General features: G+C 41.8%; 1 protein-coding gene across 50 annotated transcripts in view; it reads left to right on the forward strand.

Moving 5' to 3' along the window:
- The window catches only part of RIMS2 (regulating synaptic membrane exocytosis 2), a 657506-nt gene that overhangs the window by 390871 nt on the left and 247234 nt on the right, over nucleotides 1-19401 (forward strand). For all 50 annotated transcript variants that reach the window (XM_073590110.1, XM_073590159.1, XM_073590111.1 and 47 more), the window contains 3 exons: nucleotides 5055-5174; nucleotides 13596-13695; nucleotides 16830-16953. In XM_073590110.1, the coding sequence (XP_073446211.1) occupies nucleotides 5055-5174; nucleotides 13596-13695; nucleotides 16830-16953 (344 nt within the window). The remainder of the gene's footprint in view (nucleotides 1-5054; nucleotides 5175-13595; nucleotides 13696-16829; nucleotides 16954-19401) is intronic.

The raw sequence follows: 19401 nt of genomic DNA on the forward strand, positions 1-19401 counted from the left end.
ATCCATGCTACAGCATCTCACACTGCTGCTCGTTCACTTTAGTCGGCTAAGTTCCGTTAACAGACATTACTGTGCCGGGTACTACAATGAAGGGGCTGTGCTTCCTCCTCACTCTGCTGATGGACATGTAAAATCACTGACCACCCCTTTAAGTTAAAGCATTTGACCACTGCGTCCAGTAAGAACACAGAGGTGGCTTTTCTCATCCAATTATATACTGTATTCATTTTGCACCATATAGCACACAACCTTATAACAGAAATAATAATACTTGATATATGCGAATACAAGGTTAGGACCCAGAAAAAAAGCACGTTTCGGAGCAATTTAGTGGAGTAATGAGGAGTTTTGGTATGGTAATAATCCCATTTTCAAAGTGTACCAGATTATTTCATGTAACGAAGATGTAGCCCCTGAGTAATGAGGCTATATCCCCTGAGTAAGGAGGGTCAAACCCTTGAGTAATGAGGATGTATCCCCTGAGTAAGGAGTGTGTGTCCCCTGAGTAACGAGGATGTATCCCTTGAGTAACTAGGATGATTCCCCTGACTAACGAGGATGATTCCCCTGAGTAGCGAGGATGAATTCCGAGTAACAAGGATGAGACCCCTGAGGAAAGAGGATGTACCCGTTGAGTGAAGTAGATGTATCCCCAGAGTAGCAAAGATGAATTCCCTGAACAGAGTGGATGAATCCCCTGAGTAACGAGGATGAGTCCCCTGAGTAACGAGGATGTGTCCCCTGAGTAACGAGGATGTGTCCCCTGAGTAACGAGGATGTGTCCCCTGAGTAATGAGGATGTGTGTGTGTCCCCTGAGTAGCGAAGATGAATTCCCTGAGCAGAGTGGATGAATCCCCTGATTATCGAGGATGTGTCCCCTGAGTAACGAGGATGTGTCCCCTGAGTAACGAGGATGTGTCCCCTGAGTAACGAGGATGTGTCCCCTGAGTAACGAGGATGTGTCTCCTGAGTAACGAGGATGTGTCCCCTGAGTAACGAGGATGTGTCCTCAGAGTAACGAGGATGTATCCCCAGAGTAGTGAAGATGAATTGCCTGAGCAGAGTGGATGAATCCCCTGATTATCGAGGATGTGTCCCCTGAGTAGCGAGGATGAGTCCCCTGAGTAACAAGGATGAGTCCCATGAGTAACGAGGATGTGTCCCCTGAGTAGCGAGGATGAGTCCCCTGAGTAGCGAGGATGAGTCCCATGAGTAACGAGGATGTGTCCCCTGAGTAACGAGGATGTATCCCCAGAGTAGCGAAGATGAATTCCCTGAGCAGAGTGGATGAATCCCCTGATTATCGAGGATGTGTCCCCTGAGTAGCGAGGATGAGACCCCTGAGTAATGAGGATGTATCCCGAGAAGGGTAGCGAAGATGAGTTCCCTGAGCAGAGTGGATGAATCCCTTGAGTAACGAAAATTAATCCCCTGAGTAAAGAGGATGTGACCCATGAGTAACGAGAATGAGTCCCCGAGTAACGAGGATGTGTCCCCTGAGTAACGAGGATGTGTCCCCTGAGTAACGAGGATGTGTCCCCTGAGTAGCGAGGATGTGTCCCCTGAGTAACGAGGATGTGTCCCCTGAGTAACGGGGATGCGACCCCTGAGTAATGAGGATGTGTCCCCTGAGTAACTAGGATGTGTCCCCTGAGTAGCAAGGATGTGTCCCCTGAGTAACGAGAATGAAACCCCTGGGTAAAGAGGATGTATCCCCAGAGTAGCGAAGATGAATTCACTGAGCACAGTGGATGAATCCCCTGGTTATCGAGGATGTGTCCCCTGAGTAGCGAGGATGTGTCCCCTGAGTAACGAGGATGTGTCCCCTGAGTAACGAGGATGCGACCCTTGAGTAATGAGGATGTGTCCCCTGAGTAACTAGGATGTGTCCCCTGAGTAACTAGGATGTGTCCCCTGAGTAACAAGGATGTGTCCCCTGAGTAACGAGAATGAAACCCCTGGGTAAAGAGGATGTATCCCCAGAGTAGCGAAGATGAATTCACTGAGCACAGTGGATGAATCCCCTGGTTATCGAGGATGTGTCCCCTGAGTAACAAGGATGTGTCCCCTGAGAAGCGAGGATGAGACCCCTGAGTAACGAGGATGTAGCCCTTGAGAAGAGTAGGGAAGATGAATTCCCTGAGCAGAGTGGATGAATCCCCTGAGTAGCGAGGTTGAGACCCCTGAGTAACGAGGATGTATCCCCTGAGAAGAGTAGCGAAGATGAATTCCCTGAGCAGAGTGGATGAATCCCTTGAGTAACGAAAATGAATCCCCTGAGTAAAGAGGACGTGACCCATGAGTAACGAGAATGAGTCCCTGAGTAACGAGGATGTGACCTATCAGTAACGAGGATGTGTCCCCTGAATAATGAGGATGAGTCCCCTGAGTCTGCCAGTATAATAAAATTAATAAAATGACTGTTCACACCAAGCACAGGTGCTCAGTGCACCCTTGGCATGGGCAGTTTATTGCACCTTTCCTCCTACTTTTTTTTTCCATATATCTCGGCCCCCTTACAGCTCTGACTTTACAGGAGTCGTAGACGCTCGGAAACAGATTGGAATCAAGCAGGTGGGAAGCTGCACTGAACTGTTAGGCCACACCAAGGGTGCACCGAGCGCCTGTGCTTGGTTTGAACAGATTTTTATTCCTTTTTATTCCATCATCTACAATACGTAACATCAGATATCCAATTTCGCTGGATCTCATACGATCTATTGATATGATCTTCACAACCTCCATATTCCACATAATGTCAGTTATGGTTTCTGCTATTCCATCATATCTTAATCCGCTTTAGATTTTCCATCATATTGGTTTTCACTCCTCGCATTATCTACGGTTTCTTTCTAGCCTCCCGTATATTGTACCGAGCCCTGATCCCTGTTCCGTCCTGTATCACTGTATCTGACCCTCTTCTCCCAGTCTATGGTAGAATGTTGGTATTCCCTGTGTTGGGTTGTAGTGGTCGTATTCTTAATGACTATTTTATCAATTGAAATTTCAATATCCTAATAAATAGAACTGTGTTATATAAATAAATAAATATATATATATATATATATATATATATAAATACATATATATATATAATATGAAATTTCCCAATCTCGTGACGAAATTCATATATTTTGTGTAATCATTACTTTACTTTTGCTCTTTTTTTTTTTTTTTCTCTTCACATTTTCTACAAATCATTTTGAGAGTCAATTAAAGACGAGAATGCCATGATGTATTGCAATGTCAGTGCAATGTATGGAGGAGAGGTTTGTCTGTGCGGAAAATGCAGATTATCCGCCTGTAATATCTGCAGTAGAGGGTTTATATTTGAAAGTATACATTATTTTTTGGTTTTGTTTTTTTCTTTTTGTATTTCACATTCTGTGATATGTTCGTTTTGGTGCAGTAGAATTATACAGAGTTCAACCACAGATGACGGTAGGATCACAGTGGGTTCCCCCCAAATAATAACTCTGCACTGCTGCGCTGACATTCTGGGCTTAGTTCCACTGGTGTGTATAAAAGGATTTAGTTTATTGATATTACTTTATACCTTTTGCTTATTTTTTAGGGTATCTCCAGATTTGAATAATATTTTACGATTTGTATGTAGAATAAATCTAAGAAAAAAAAAAAAGTTGAGCCTCATTCACAGTTTTGTAGGTCTGTAAGCTGATGTCCCCCTGCATTCCCTGAGTATAGCTGTCTATGAATATCTGAAGAGCTGTCACTGTGTAGAGGGATCATCATTATTCTCATTTGTTCATGGAGACACGAGAAGCAATGGAATGGAGCTGAAATATAGATGCAGATTAGATATTAGAAAAAACTTTTTAACAGTGAGGGAGATCAATGAGTGCAACAGGCTGCCACGGGAGGTGGTGAGTTCTCCTTCAATGGACGTCTTCAAACAGAGGCTGGACAGACATTTGTCTGAGATGGTTTAGTGAATCCTGCATTGAGCAGGGGGTTGGACCAGATGACCCAGGAGGTCCCTTCCAATGCTACCATTCTATGATTCGATTTAATGTTCCGGATCTAAGCGACTATGACCACATTTATGATCACATCTACTAGGAACCTCCATTGCAGATCCAACCATTATTTATGGGAAGAATAGCACAGTACACAGAGCTATTTTTCTCATCAGAACAATGGACACATGACTGGAACCCAAGAGATCCCCTTCTAAATTGATAGGGTCCTCAGGCCTCTCGATGTCCATCAGGCAACAGATTTTGAATTTTTACTAGGCCGACTGAAATCAGGATATGATGTAATTGTCATACAATTGGGGGTCTACCTCTGTGACTCTAGCCTAGTGGTAGAAAAAGCTTTCTCTAACCCTGAGATTGACTCTGTATCTGGACTATACTAATGGAAAGGTCGTTGTCACTCTTGACTTACGCAACTGTGTCCTTCACTTCCATTGACTTTATCAATAGACAACCCTGGATGTCCCTTCCAACTCTACCATTCTATGAATCCCATGCACAAGTATGGCCATTCATTTCCCAGCTTCACCCAGGATGTGGATGTAGCCTTCCACCACAGCTTGAAGAAAAGGGGTCGGAGAACCCCTATTTTTCTAAAAACTAATTGTCCCTGAATTGAAACCCCTCCTTATTGATAATTTTTGTACATATATGTTTACTTATTCTGGGGAAACTAGTTTTTAGAAAATAAAAATGTGTGTGTAATTTTTTGCAATAGAGTTGCTGCGTCTCTTCTTGGATGATGTATTTTATACTTGCACATATTTTACAGAATGAGAAATCCAGATTTAAAGAAAAATCCAAAAATGTTCCTCCTATAAGCGGCCTTTGAGGTCCTTGGCATTGTCTTTAAATGACTTTCATTATTATTGACATCCTTTAGACAAGACTTATTCAGGATGCAGTTTACCAGCCATTGTGGAACTACAAATTCCAGGCAGCATTCTTTCAGGAACAACTGTACTTCGACAACAGCTGGAAAGCTGAGAAATATTTCTTCTACCGCCTATGAATATAACATCTATCTCTAATATTTTTTCTATGTAACTCATCAGCACCCGGTGACATGGCAAGCATCCAAAGATGGCGATCGATTAATTGGCCGCGTCTTGCTAAACAAGCGGTTAAAAGATGGGAGTGTTCCCCGAGATTCTGGTGCAATGCTTGGACTGAAGGTAAGAGGCCATGTGCAATAACCACTAAACCTAAATTCATCATTCATTTCTTTGTTTTTGTTTGTCTTTCTGCACCGCAAAATATCTCTGTGTTTGAAGAATTTGGCGCCAATGCAAATTTGCCTTTGTTTTTTTTTTATTTTAAAAAAATAACGCGTTGCTCAATCCTTTCAATAATCTTTAAAATGTTGCATCTTCAACTGTGCAAAAAAAAAAAAAAAAATTTAAGTCAGATTTTGTGCTGAAAAGTCTCAAATGATTAATTAGCTGAAATCATCTGGATAACTAAAACTTGCCAACAATGTCATGCAAACCCGAAAAATGTCAAGGACAGAAAAACGTAACATAAAAATGGTGCAAAAGTCAAAATCAATTTGGCAATGTTTTTTCATTGTGAAAGAGTGCTGGAATCTGATTTGTTGCTATCGGCAATTGCTCCAGTTTTCCTTTGCGCCTGTGTCATACCACATAACTGTCCCAGATTTAGCGAGATGAGACTATCCCAATTCAAGAGCTAAGTTCCGCGTCTCGTCACCTCAGAGGTTTTATTCCGGCTTCTATACTCACCTCTTTCCATAACTCCTCCTCCTCCAGGGGTGGGGCTGCTCTCTGCATAAATTCAATTAGTCACTTTTTTCTCCTTCCTGTGTCCAGGTGTTCCAAGGAATCACACTCGCATTGCCACATGCACAAGCCATTGCTCTATCTAGGAACCACAGCTTACAATGCTGTAGCTAGGAGAATTTTGTAATTTTGACCTGTATTGCAGGCAGTGAACACAGAAGCAGGTGATACATGTCCAAAGAGATACCCTGTATATATAACAATGTATTTCTATGGTCCCTGTATCCTGAGGTGAAGAAAAATATTTTTTTGTTCCTATAAAAGTAGTAAAAATAATAAGAAAATAGACAAATATAATTTTTTTCTGAGAGCCCGGCCAGGTTTCAAACCCGCAACCTTAACATTACATGAGCTACTGAGCCACAAACTCTGATAATGTAATGGGGAGGATTTTGTGTACTTGATCTGTATTGCAGGCTCTGACTCTACAGGCAGAATATACTAATAGAATTACATTGCCATGTATTTGCATTCTAGAAGGAGAATAAGAGATTTTTTCATCCTATAACACTACTGAAGAATAATACTGACAAACACTTGATAATGAAAAAAAAATCATTTTTAATGCGTTTTTAATGCAGCAAATAACGCAGACCTATTTGGTGTCCCTGTAATCATAATGACCTGCACAACACCGCTATCAGATTAATTAAAAGGATTGGTAAATGATGTTACAAAATTGGTGTGATTAATATTTTTTCTGCAGGTGTCTGCACCACAGAACGCAGTAACGATCTTCTCTGATTGTTTGTTTGCTGATTTTCTTTAACGTGATTTCTCACTTATTTGATGCGATTTTGGGGCAGATATGTCACCATTACAGTCTATGGCCCCGTCGGCGTATGTGTCAGACCCTGTTTTGTGAGGGATGGCGGATGTATGAACCGACAGGGACACAGAACGCAGTGTGAAAGCACCCTAATCTCTGTGGGTGGCAGAGCCCAATCTTCTGTTCTTAAAACAGTCCCTTGACAATGAACTGCTCAGAGGATGTTCCAATGCTAGCAACAAGTCTTTATTTTAACCCCTTCATCACCTAGAGATATTTTTTTTTTTTGTGCTATCGTTTTTTTTGTTTTGTTTTTTTTTACTCCTCCTCTCCCAAGAGCTGTAACTTTTTTTTATTTTTCCATCTTAAAGTCGCACGACTTCTTGTTTTTTTGTGCAGGACATGTTGTAGTTTTGAATAACACCATTTATTTTACCATGTAATGAACTGAAAAACAGTAAAAAAAAAAAAAATTCCAAGTGGGGTGAAATAGTAAAAAAAAACAATATTGCCATTGTTTTTTGGGTTTAGTTTTTATGGCTTTCGATTGTGCAGTAAAAATGACCTGGCAATGTTATTTGTAAGGTCAGTACGATTAAGGCCTGTTTCACACCTCCGTTTTTTGAAGTCAATCAAAATCCGCCAATTTTCGGAAAAAACATCCGCCAAAAAAGGGGCGGATCCGTTTTTCCCCCCATAGACTTACATTAGCGGCGGATCTTGACCGACGGTCATCCGTCCCACCCGGTTTCTGGCGGATCCGTCAAAATGTTAGCGTCTCGGATGGGACGGACTCTGCAACGTTTTTTCCAAGCGACGGTCCTCTAATTTCTATTGCGCATGCCCGGCAGATTCGCTGAAGCAGGGTTTTTAACCCCTGAATGGCATTCCAGAACAGCCGTGCAAAGAAAAAAAAATCTCTCTCTATCTATCTGTCTCTCCTTTCCAGGCCGCGGTTCCTGTAAATTTCCCCTCCCGCGGATCCGTACACAACACGGATCCTGTAGCATCCGTTTAGCCCATGACGGAGGCGGATCCGCTTTTAACCACTCTGGTGGATTTGCCTCCCGTCAAAATAACGGAAATGTGAAACAGGCCTAAAGCTATACCAAACTTGCATAGTATTTTTTATTGGTACAAATTGGTATTCAGAACTTTGTAAAAAAAAAAAAAAAAAAAAGTTTGTTAGTTTCATCATTTTCTAAGGTCCATAACTTGTTTATTTTTTTGTCGTTGGAGCTATATATTGGCTTGTTTTTTGCTTTTTACTCATAGTATTTTATGGTACAATGCACACCTTCTCTATGGCTTCCGTTTTTAACAGATTCATTGGGCATATGTCCTGTATTCTGGGACAGGCTGCTCCCATCAGTATTTTTGTCATTAGAGACACAGTGCTCACACATACACTGCACCAAATCTGCTGCTGTGTGAAGACATCAGTGACACAGAGCTGTCTCATTCACACAGCAGACGCTTTGTCACACAACAGATTACATCAGTGACTGCCATCCCCTGTGGAGATTAGAAACTGCAGACCCCCATCACTGGCCATCACACAGTCTGTTCTCACTGCTGCCAGCAGCCTGGGACAGTGAGGGAAGGAATTACTGATAATGAGTTATGTATTGTAATCATGGAGTGGCCCAGATTACTGGACAATTTTCCCTCCTCACTAGTTTCACTTTCCATAGATCACTGTTCAGCGTGTGTCTGGGGGAGGAGCAGCTCTCTGCACTGAGGCTGCTAGAGGGGGAGGATTCGTTACTGTGTGAGGGCTGCTTCATGTGGACGGGAAGGGCCTGTAGCTATGGAGGGTGGGGTTGTTGCTATAGAGGGCATGTTTGGACTAGAGTAGGAGGTTACGACCAGTTCTCATTTCAATGCCATAACCCCCCCCCCCCCCCTTTGACGTTCTGTTCAGAATATCTAGAAAACCGTGCAAACTAGTGACAGAAAGTAAATTACTTATTGTCATAATTCTGCAGCCCAGATAAGTACTAAGATTATGTGAAAAGCCCGGAAAACCCCTTTAAGTTATGGGAGAAGAAAGGAGTCATCTTCTGCCGCCCTAGGCAAATGCCCTACTGCACCTAACCGCTGACCTGTCCCTACTCCTGAACTCAGGATGATATAATATACTGTATATATACAGTGCCTACAAGTAGTATTCAACCCGCTGCAGATTTAGCAGGTTTGATAAGATGCAAATAAGTTAGAGCCTTCAAACTTCACACAAGAGCAGGATTTATTAACAGATGCATAAATCTTACAAACCAAAAAGTTATGTTGCTCAGTTAAATTTTAATAAATTTTAAACATACAAGTGTGGGTCAATTATTATTCAACCCCTAGGTTTAACATTTTGTGGAATAACCCTTGTTTGCAGTTACAGCTAATAATCGTCTTTTATAAGACCTGATCAGGCCGGCACAGGTCTCTGGAGTTATCTTGGCCCACTCCTCCATGCAGATCTTCTCCAAGTTATCTAGCTTCTTTGGGTGTCTCATGTGGACTTTAATCTTGAGCTCCTTCCACAAGTTTTCAATTGGGTTAAGGTCAGGAGACTGACTAGGCCACTCCAACACCTTGATTTTTTGCCTCTTGAACCAGGCCTTGGTTTTCTTGGCTGTGTGCTTTGGGTCGTTGTCTTGTTGGAAGATGAAATGGCGACCCATCTTAAGATCCTTGATGGAGGAGCGGAGGTTCTTGGCCAAAATCTCCAGGTAGGCCGTGCTATCCATCTTTCCATGGGTGCGGACCAGATGGCCAGGCCCCTTGGCTGAGAAACAGCCCCACAGCATGATGCTGCCACCACCATGCTTGACTGTAGGGATGGTATTCTTGGGGTCGTATGCAGTGCCATCCAGTCTCCAAACGTCACGTGTGTGGTTGGCACCAAAGATCTCGATCTTGGTCTCATCAGACCAGAGAACCTTGAACCAGTCTGTCTCAGAGTCCTCCAAGTGATCATGAGCAAACTGTAGACGAGCCTTGACATGACGCTTTGAAAGTAAAGGTACCTTACGGGCTCGTCTGGAACGGAGACCATTGCGGTGGAGTACGTTACTTATGGTATTGACTGAAACCAATGTCCCCACTGCCATGAGATCTTCCCGGAGCTCCTTCCTTGTTGTCCTTGGGTTAGCCTTGACTCTTCGGACAAGCCTGGCCTCGGCACGGGAGGAAACTTTCAAAGGCTGTCCAGGCCGTGGAAGGCTAACAGTAGTTCCATAAGCCTTCCACTTCCGGATGATGCTCCCAACAGTGGAGACAGGTAGGCCCAACTCCTTGGAAAGGGTTTTGTACCCCTTGCCAGCCTTGTGACCCTCCACGGTCTTGTCTCTGATGGCCTTGGAATGCTCCTTTGTCTTTCCCATGTTGACCATGTATGAGTGCTGTTCACAAGTTTGGGGAGGGTCTTAAATAGTCAGAAAAGGCTGTAAAAAGAGATAATTAATCCAAACATGTGAAGCTCATTGTTCTTTGTGCCTGAAATACTTCTTAATACTTTAGGGGAACCAAACAGAATTCTGGTGGTTTGAGGGGTTGAATAATAAATGACCCTCTGAATAAACTTTTCATAATTTAAAAAAAAATTAAACAAAGAAATAACATTCTTTTTTGCTGCAGTGCATTTCACACTTCCAGGCTGATCTACAGTCCAAATGTCACAATGCCAAGTTAATTCCGAATGTGTAAACCTGTTAAATCTGCAGGGGGTTGAATACTACTTGTAGGCACTGTATTTACTATTAGTAGGTTCTGTCCACTATCACAATCCTAGTATAGACATTTTGGCTGCTTTTTCAGACGTACTGCTTAGTTTCCTATAAAATACTATGGATTATCAAAGCTCACTTCATTCTGAGCTTCATTAATAGGCTTTATACAGTTTGGTAGAATTTTTAATTAAAAAATAAAATTATATTTAATTGAGATATGATGTTATTTAGACAAAACAAGGTCAGCAAAAAATGCATAATAAGCCTTAAAAGGCTAAGTAATTGACATATGGTTACGATATGTTTCTCCTCATTGTGACTTATTGAAAATGTAGGAGGCCCCCATTGCTTTATCATGTTTAGACCTCATACGCCTGGTAAGCCGAGTGAACAGGAGCATATCTATCAATATTTGCTTCCCCATTTATAAGCCCTAACCTAGTCTGTCCAGAAATGCTCACAAAGCAATCTGGTACACCCACATTTAAGATCTATTTGTATACGCTCAGTCCATTTTGTCCCATGTGTCTCACAACAATTCTACAAAAATGGAACCATTGTAACGTTTGAGCAATGGGCTATGTAGAGACACACGGAGGTCCATAAGGTGCCCATTCACATTAGATGAAGCTCTGCCTAACCCAGGGTTCCCCAACTCCAGTCCTCAATACCCACCAACAGATCATGTTTTCAGGATTTCCTTAGTATTGCTCAGGTGATAATTGCTTTACCTGTGTAATACAAAGGAAATCCTGAAAACATGATCTGTTGGTGGTCCTTGAGGACTGGAGTTGGGGAACCCTGGCCTAACCCACCGATCTTGACATGACTGGGCAGTAGAGATGGTGCAATTCCATTTGAAGCACCAGATCCAGTGGCCACATTGGCATCGGTATTTCATGGTCAGCGGATGGGAGCCCTTTGAACCACCTCCTTCATGATGGCATCTCCAGCTTCTCTTCTGAGTAGCTGGCCTATCGCAGTGTCATTGTTGCGGCGTTATGAACATGTGACATCCACCAGGCCGCAGATGCTGGCAGGTCGAAGGTGGTTCGCTGGGTTCCCTTTCTGAAGCCACAGATTAATGTCATGGTCGCTGGACTGCATCCTACAAATCGATTGGCATCATCTATACTGGGCAATCATCTGATATGTATGAAGGCCTATCAACTCTTCCCTGACAGATGATGTTGGGTTTGTCATTGGGATTTCAATGGCCAATCCTGTTGTTTTCAGGGAAGACAAGTTGATACCAGAAACGCCTTTCTTCCTTTGGAAAACATGGGGAAGTCAGGAGAGATGGCCCTAAGCTGTTCTTGAAACAGCTATCTCTTGTGTATGGCCTTCCTCAGCCTTCTAACAGTTGCCTTGTGGTTCTTCGAGCTTTGATTTTTGGAAGAGTAGCTTAATTATTCAATTATTTTCATTACTTTTATTATTCTACATTTGTTTTACACCAAGTATTATTAAATGGTGAACACCTTCTAATAGCGTTCAAAAATTATCACCTGTCTAACCTTCAGTAAGTGAGATCTGCATGAAATTTGCACCATCTCTTCCTATTATAGTTAAAAAAATCTTGCAAAAATTATGTCACTTTCGAAATCTGGCACTGAAATTTTGCATATCATTTTATTGCCTTATTTTAGTGTCATGGCTTACACTAAAACTAGCACCAGTTATGTTATAAATGTGGCCCTTTGAGTGCGGGCCGTGTGGTGCTGCTATGGTGTTGTCCAGGCCATGTCCACAGGGCCTGATCCCACTGTGCGCTTTCTCCAGCAAAATTCTCTGTAGCAAAATTCGCACCAAAACCATTTGGATTTTATTTCAGAAGTTCTACAGATTTCACCCTGCTGTAAATGTCAAATTTTTAGTACCAATCAAGTAAAGAACATTCATGAAGAAGATTTCTACTAAAATAGGGCTGCCAGGTTTTTCCTAAATTTCTGTGACTATTCCATTGATCTGAATAAAATTTGCAAACATTACGGAAATGTAAAGGTTGGGTGAAGCATAGAGAAAGGATAGATGATTTACATGAATTTTTGTAACTTCAGGAAAGGGCTCAGGACTTTCCAGGAAAGGCCTTTTGCTCCTTTACTGGTTAGAGAACTATTCTTGCTACTTGCTGCCCATCACTACTTGGCATGTAATACGTTAATAATGGTTATCGAAATGAAGTTTACCCTGAGAAAATCAGAACCATGGCTTTCTGCGCTCTCAATGTGTAGCGCCTCCAGATTTGGCTCATGAAGCTGTAACGATTCCCGGGATTCTCTTCACTCTGAATTTCTTTAGCACAAAATACATGTTCTGAAACAGACACGTCCTCAGTCCTGAGCTGCACAAATGAATGTGTCAGTCTTCTCAGAAATAATTTAACACCTAGAAACATAGCATTTGAAGACATAAAAGCTTCGCTTGGCACATGCAATCTGCCAATTTTTCTCTTTGTTGCAGAACCGCAGACCTTCTGCTATTTGATCTTTGCTTCTATTCATAATAGCCTCCTGCATCTCCCCAGGATTTTGAGTTCTTTTATTGTCTATGCTTCCATATCGTGTGCTGAGAGGGTATTTTATGGATAACAGTCCTGGTCTAAAAGTAGAATATCCTCAAGTGTCCCGGAGCCTCCAGCACTGCAGCTTTGGATCATGACCTCTTTTCTAAATATGTTTCCCTCTGAAATCTGTTCACTCTCTTTAATCATTGAGTCCCTTGATATGCTAATAAACAAGCCATTATGTAAACCTCCCAAGTTTCATTTCTACCTATACATCTATACACTTTATTACATCCATAGGTACATTGGTGTTCTTTGTGTTTCTCAAGAGCTTCGAAGATTCAGGATTGGTTGTTTTAAAGGCACAATGAACTATAAAACTCCATGCCGTCCTAAGCCTTGGCATGAAACAATTCATGTAGGAGTCCATTTCCGTATTATGGCTGTTACCAAAGAAGCCTAAAACATGATATTGTAAAGTCATGTATGGACCTGTCATAGAAAAAAACAGGAAGCACAGCCAAAGACTTTCAGTTTTTGAGGTCAAGAACAGGAGGCTAATAAACCACTACCAACTAGTCTACAAGGTCTACTCCACAAGCCTAACATGTTAGATATAGGTTAAAGTACGACCCCTATTCCTAAACATTGAGCTCATCAAGCTAGGTCATCAGAGTCTGATCTCTTAGGAGATCTTAACCTAAGAGACCAAGAGGACACCAAAGCCATCCAACTATCATCCAACTTCTTCTTGAATGTTACCTTTCCGTTAACATATAATTTTGTGTTTATCCTAGGTTGTAGGAGGCAAAATGTCAGAGACTGGTCATCTCTGCGCTTATATCACCAAAGTGAAGAAAGGGAGCCTGGCAGACACTGTTGGAAGATTACGGCCAGGTATTTCTCTCTTATTAACCTTTTTGGCTGTTGTATGGGATCATAATAAGTCAGTAGGAATACGACACTCCTAGATAAGTCAGTGCTCCGATAGGGTCCCAACCCAAATCCATGAATAGAAAGAATCCGGAGAAATCAAATGAAAAATTTATTTTGTGGTCCAAACTGAGACGTTTCGGTCTAACACAGACCTAGATCAAACATACACTGAAAATAATATAAATGACAAGGAGTCACATATAGAAAAATACAAAAACAAAACATAGAATTTACCCTGAACAGGATCTCCCAGGATCATCGGTGGTCAGTGCCCTACATGTTATTGCTACACTGATTTTGACGATCCATCTGCTGATTTTGCCACTGCTTTTCATGTATTGGCTGATATGTATATAGTTCTCATGAACATCATTTACCTCTGAATACCATGAAGTCAGTATCTTCTATGCTTTGTTTTTATATTTTTCCATTTTTGACTCCTTGTCATTTATATTATTTTCATATGTTTGATATAGGTCTGTGTTAGACCAAAATGTCACGTATCGTACACACAGTTTGGACCACATAATACATTTTATATCTGATTTCACCATATCCCACATTCAAGTGCCGGATTCTTTCTATTGTTTGGGAACATCTGGAAGTTAAGAATATTCAAAGAAAGGAAGATTTAGCAATCTATTATTTTAGAAAACAAAATGCTACAACCATATTCTGAATTTTTTTTTTCTTGAAACCACAAAACTTCATTGAAAAAAGAAATTTGCCTCCTAAGGGTTGATCTTCTCAAAGTAGTATGTCTAATATATGGTGGGAATGAAAATCTGGTCTGGAAAAGAGGGCGCTCAGTTAAAAATGTGGCCTTTTAGAAAGGTTTCATTGCACTTTATACAACCTTTCCTTGCTAATAATGAATGCTATTTTGTGAATAAAATAATCAAACTACTACTGTACAGTCATTCCATATGTTGAACATTAGTTGTGTCATCTTAGAGTAGCTACGGTATCTCATTTGGATAAACCTTTTTTTAGGTTGAAGTATTTGGCGATCAACAGATCTAAAAGATCAACTTGGTGTTGAGCTGAAGGATTAGCTGTGATCAATATATATCTGAACCAGCTTGTTCAAGTGAAATATTGAAAAAGCAAAGAACTGTTTGACATTCTTACTATTTTATTGTAAATGTTACCATGCTTGCAAAAACCATGCCCTAGCTCTGTGAATCTAGATAACTTTTCGTTCTTCCTTAAATTGTTGGTTTTGATAAGTTGGGCCCAGTTGATCGATGGGATGTCTCTTATAACACATATGTACATTTCCTTTTTTAATTACCGTAAATAAAAAATGGAAAACAAGAGATTAGTGATGAGCGAACGTGCTGGGATAAGGTATTGTCCGGGCACACAAATGTGCTAACCGAGTGACTTTGGCATGCTCAAATAATATGTTCGATTCTCCGCTCCTGCATGTCTCATGGCTGTTCGACAGTCGCAACGCATGCAGGGATTGTCTAACAAACAGGTAATCCCTGCTTGTGTTGCAGCTGTCAAACAGCCAAGGTACATACAGCAGAAGGGAATTGAACATATTTTTTGAGCACGCCGAAGACACTCCATTAGCACACAAGCATGGCGGATAACACATCCCAGCACGTTCATCCATCACTACAGGAGATATGTGTCAAATAATTGGGAATGTTTGGAGATGAATGTTCTCTTTTGACATTCATTAGGTTCCCGAATTGTCATACCATTGCCATAGGGACTAAGGAATGTTTGGGTTAGAGGTTTGGGGAGACAAAGACAATTTCAGATGTCCTACTGTATTTTTTTTTTTTTTTTTTAGAAATACCATTATTTGGTTCTTGTAGCAGGTGATATTAACATGATATCTACCTTTGCTACAACCAATGGTTGTCTAGTAGAGACAATTGTTCTCCCGATTGTAGTGTCACAATCTCAAAAGGCAGTAGACTACAGTGTCATCCTAGTAGGGGTCAGATCATCAAAGAGCCACTCACGTCATTACTACTCTCTCAAGAGATCCACAATGCTCAGAGTTGAGGGTTAAAATGTGCATTTGTCAGTCTGAATAAATCACTTTATCGCCCCTTACCGCAGTCATGTCATTCTCAAACAGCGAGCAGTTTGGGTCTGCGGGAATGATTTATGTTGCTAATTTCCTTTACAATTCTTACTGTAAGGTGTAGCCGAGCTTATCTGAGCCGTCCGAGCACCGCGGTTTGTGAAGTCGTGATTTGCACCTCCTTTGGATGTTTCAGTAAAACCAGAATTATCTCGTTTTGTATTTTTAGAAAAATGTCTAAAAATTATCCAGCGTCTTCATGTCTGACCTGTTCATTAACTGTTAGCGTTAGGTAGGGTAAGCGGCAGTACTAAGCTCCAGATGTTACCTGCTCATAATGTGGCTCAGAAAATAACAACCCATAATAAAATTCTATTAATCTGACCCTAGAGAGTCCTCAAATCCCAAGCCCGAGTTCTAACGATTTGGTCTGGAGGCCCTTGTTTACACTGTTTGAACTCAGCCAAAAAGTTACCCACCTGCCAAATGTGTTGAAAGTATTGCATTAAAAGGGACTGCTCAGATAAATTTGGCGATGACCTGGAAAAATGGAGTTGGACTTCTTTTGAGTAAGGAAGAGTTTAATGTTTTCAAGCCTGCCAAAGTCCAGGAGGGTTTTTTTTCCATGGTGCCGTTTTTTTCCTTGTTTGTTGTCCTTGTACAGATGCGAAGCTGTTTATGGAAAAAGCAGCCATATATTTTTTTATATTGTTCAGCCTCTTTAACATCTAACTTCTGTACAGTAACTCTAGACAAATAAGTATTACTTACAGATGCAGAAGTCTCGGTGTGTTATACAGACTGCAGGGCTTCTGGCTCCTGGTCAACCAACGGTCTCGGTGACACGGTGACCTCTTTTCTTGGTCTATTAATCCAGACACTAAAAATGAAGTACTCATCTAAATTTGTGGTGCAAATGATTTCTCTATACTGTAGATTTACAATATCACTATCCAGATGTTTAATGCGGTCTCATCACAGACTCAAAATGTGATTTACAATGAAGGCCACTATTTCAAGTAACCTTCAAACTATCATTTCCCTTCAGGTGATGAAGTTTTAGAATGGAATGGGCGGATTTTACAAGGCGCCACATTCGAAGAAGTTTACAATATCATTCTGGAGTCCAAACCCGAGGCACAAGTAGAATTAGTGGTCTCCAGACCGATAGGGTGAGTAAATGTATAAGTTATTATTTTTCAGAGAAAAAAGATGCACTAAGATTAGCTCTCTTGATAACGGAAAATACTTTAAATGAGAGTACGGTTCAAGGAGGCTCCAGACCGGCTTCTGGGCAATGAGAACAGCATAAGATAAGATGAAATTTCAGCATCCGCAAAAATAGGGGTAGTTTAAAACATCGTGTTTATTTCAGATATTTAAAAACAGGCAAAAATTAAAACCATGTCGAAGGGAAGGAAAAAATCAGTGCAAAAAACCCGGTCTACGCGTTTCGAGCTTGACGCTCTTAGTCTTGGCCAAGAGCATTACACTCGAAATGCGTAGCCCTGGTGTATTATTCTCTCTTTTGCTGGAATTTCATCTCATCTTATTGTATTTTTCATGTTTAGGATGTGATAATTGTATTAAAATAACATTTGTGAAGCCATTATTTTGATTTGCATGTGATAGATGTTCTGCCGACAATATGCAAACCGTATATGGACTAAACTCAATCATTCCATACAGTTTGCATAGTGTAAAAGTGTCAGAAACGAGAGACAATCGATTTATTATATTGTCGATCAGGCTGCATCCATCCCTGTAAACTTTCCTTATATTTTGTAAGTTTTCTCAGACCCTTTATTGTCAGCGGGGTCATTGGTCGCGTCTGGTGTCCGTTATTTGAATGATCCAACATTATCATTTTCTGCTCCTGTGATAGACCAAATGTGAACACAGCCGCAATCATATTTAACTCGAGAGCTATTCACAAATAGCGATGAGGACAGAGATAAAGGGGTATACTCAGAGTCATCAGGAGTACACCGCTCCCCTGTCTCATGTTTTCTTTCTTGCTGGGGAACAGTGTGCTCCTGACTAACTGATAGTTCGGAGCAATTGCATGGTTGTGCTGCTGACCCAAAGTTTGTGCTCTTTGCCTCCGCAACATTAGGGTAACACTGAAGATGGTCTGGCAGCTTCAGAGCAGTGCTTGCAAGCTCTTTAACAGAAAAAAAAGCTTGTAAGTGCTGCACATATTAATAGGAGATCAACCACTGCTGATAACCTATGCAAAGACAGTAAACCATGAAATTAAAAATCCTTCCGTTGTGAATGAAGAGGATTTTTTTTTTTACAAGCACATTGCAATTTCCACAATTTGTCTTCATGAGAATAGCCTTTTAAGAAGATATTACCATATGTTACATCTTATTGATTGGTTAGGGTCCAACATCAGGGCTCTACCACAAATCATGAGCTGATTTAACTCTAGAGTCCCGTTTATTTTTTAAGCCAAGTAAAGTTTATTGGGGAGATATAAAAGATCAGATACATTAGTAGAGCCGCTTTAAAGTCAATGAAGGGGACTAAACTCAGAATTAGTGATATGACATCAACACTGCCGATCATAATATACTAGCTATGAACCCGTTCTAAGCCCGGGTGGTGAGCATTTTTATTGGTATATGGTCTCCCATCCTGGTATGTGCTGCCTCCCTCCTATCCTGGTGTGCATGGTACCCTATTCCTCATCCTGGTATGCATGGACCCCCCCTTCCTGGTAAGCAGGGCACGCTATTCCTCATCCTGGTATGCATGGACCCTCCAATCCTGGTATGCATGGTACCCCCTTATCCCTATCTTGGTATGCATAGCCCCCTCACCCCCCTATCCTGGTACGCATAGCCCCCTCACCCCCCAATCTGGTATGCATGGTCCTCTCATCCCCCAATCCTGATATGCATGGTCCCCTCACACACCTATCCTAGTATGCATGGTCCTCTCACTCCCGTATCCTGGTTTACATGGTCCTCTCACCCCGCTATCCTGGTATGCATGGGCCTCTCACCCCCCTATCCTAGTATGCCTGGTCCTCTCACCCCCCTATCCTGGTATGCATGGTCCCCTCACCCCCCAATCCTGGTATACATGGTCCCCTCTCCCCCCTTTCTTGGTATGCATGGTCCCCTCACCCCCCTTTCGTGGTATGCATGGTCCCCTCACCCCCCTTTCATGGTATGCATGGTCCCCTCACCCCCTTTCATGGTATGCATGGTTCCCTCACTCCCCTTTCGTGGTATGAATGGTCCCCTCACTCCCCTTTTTTGGTATGCATGGTCCCCTCACTTCTCTTTCTTGGTATGCATGGTCCTCTCACTCCCCTTTCGTGGTATGCATGGTCCCCTCACCCTCCTTTTGTGGTATGCATGGTCCCCTCACTCCTCTTTCGTGGTATGCATGGTCCCCTCACCCCCCTTTAGTGGTATGCATGGTCCCCTCACCCCCCTTTCTTGGTATGCATGGTCCCCTCATCCCCCTTTCTTGGTATTCATGGTCCCCTCACCCCCCTTTCGTGGTATGCATGGTCCCCTCACCCCCCTTTAGTGGTATGCAAGTTTCCCTCACCCCCCTTTCGTGGTATGCATGGTCCCCTCACCCCCCTTTCGTGGTATGAA

Source organism: Dendrobates tinctorius, unplaced genomic scaffold (genome assembly GCF_039654945.1).
Source record: "Dendrobates tinctorius isolate UK_male_01 unplaced genomic scaffold, ASM3965494v1 ptg000116l, whole genome shotgun sequence".
Lineage (NCBI taxonomy): Eukaryota > Metazoa > Chordata > Amphibia > Anura > Dendrobatidae > Dendrobates > Dendrobates tinctorius.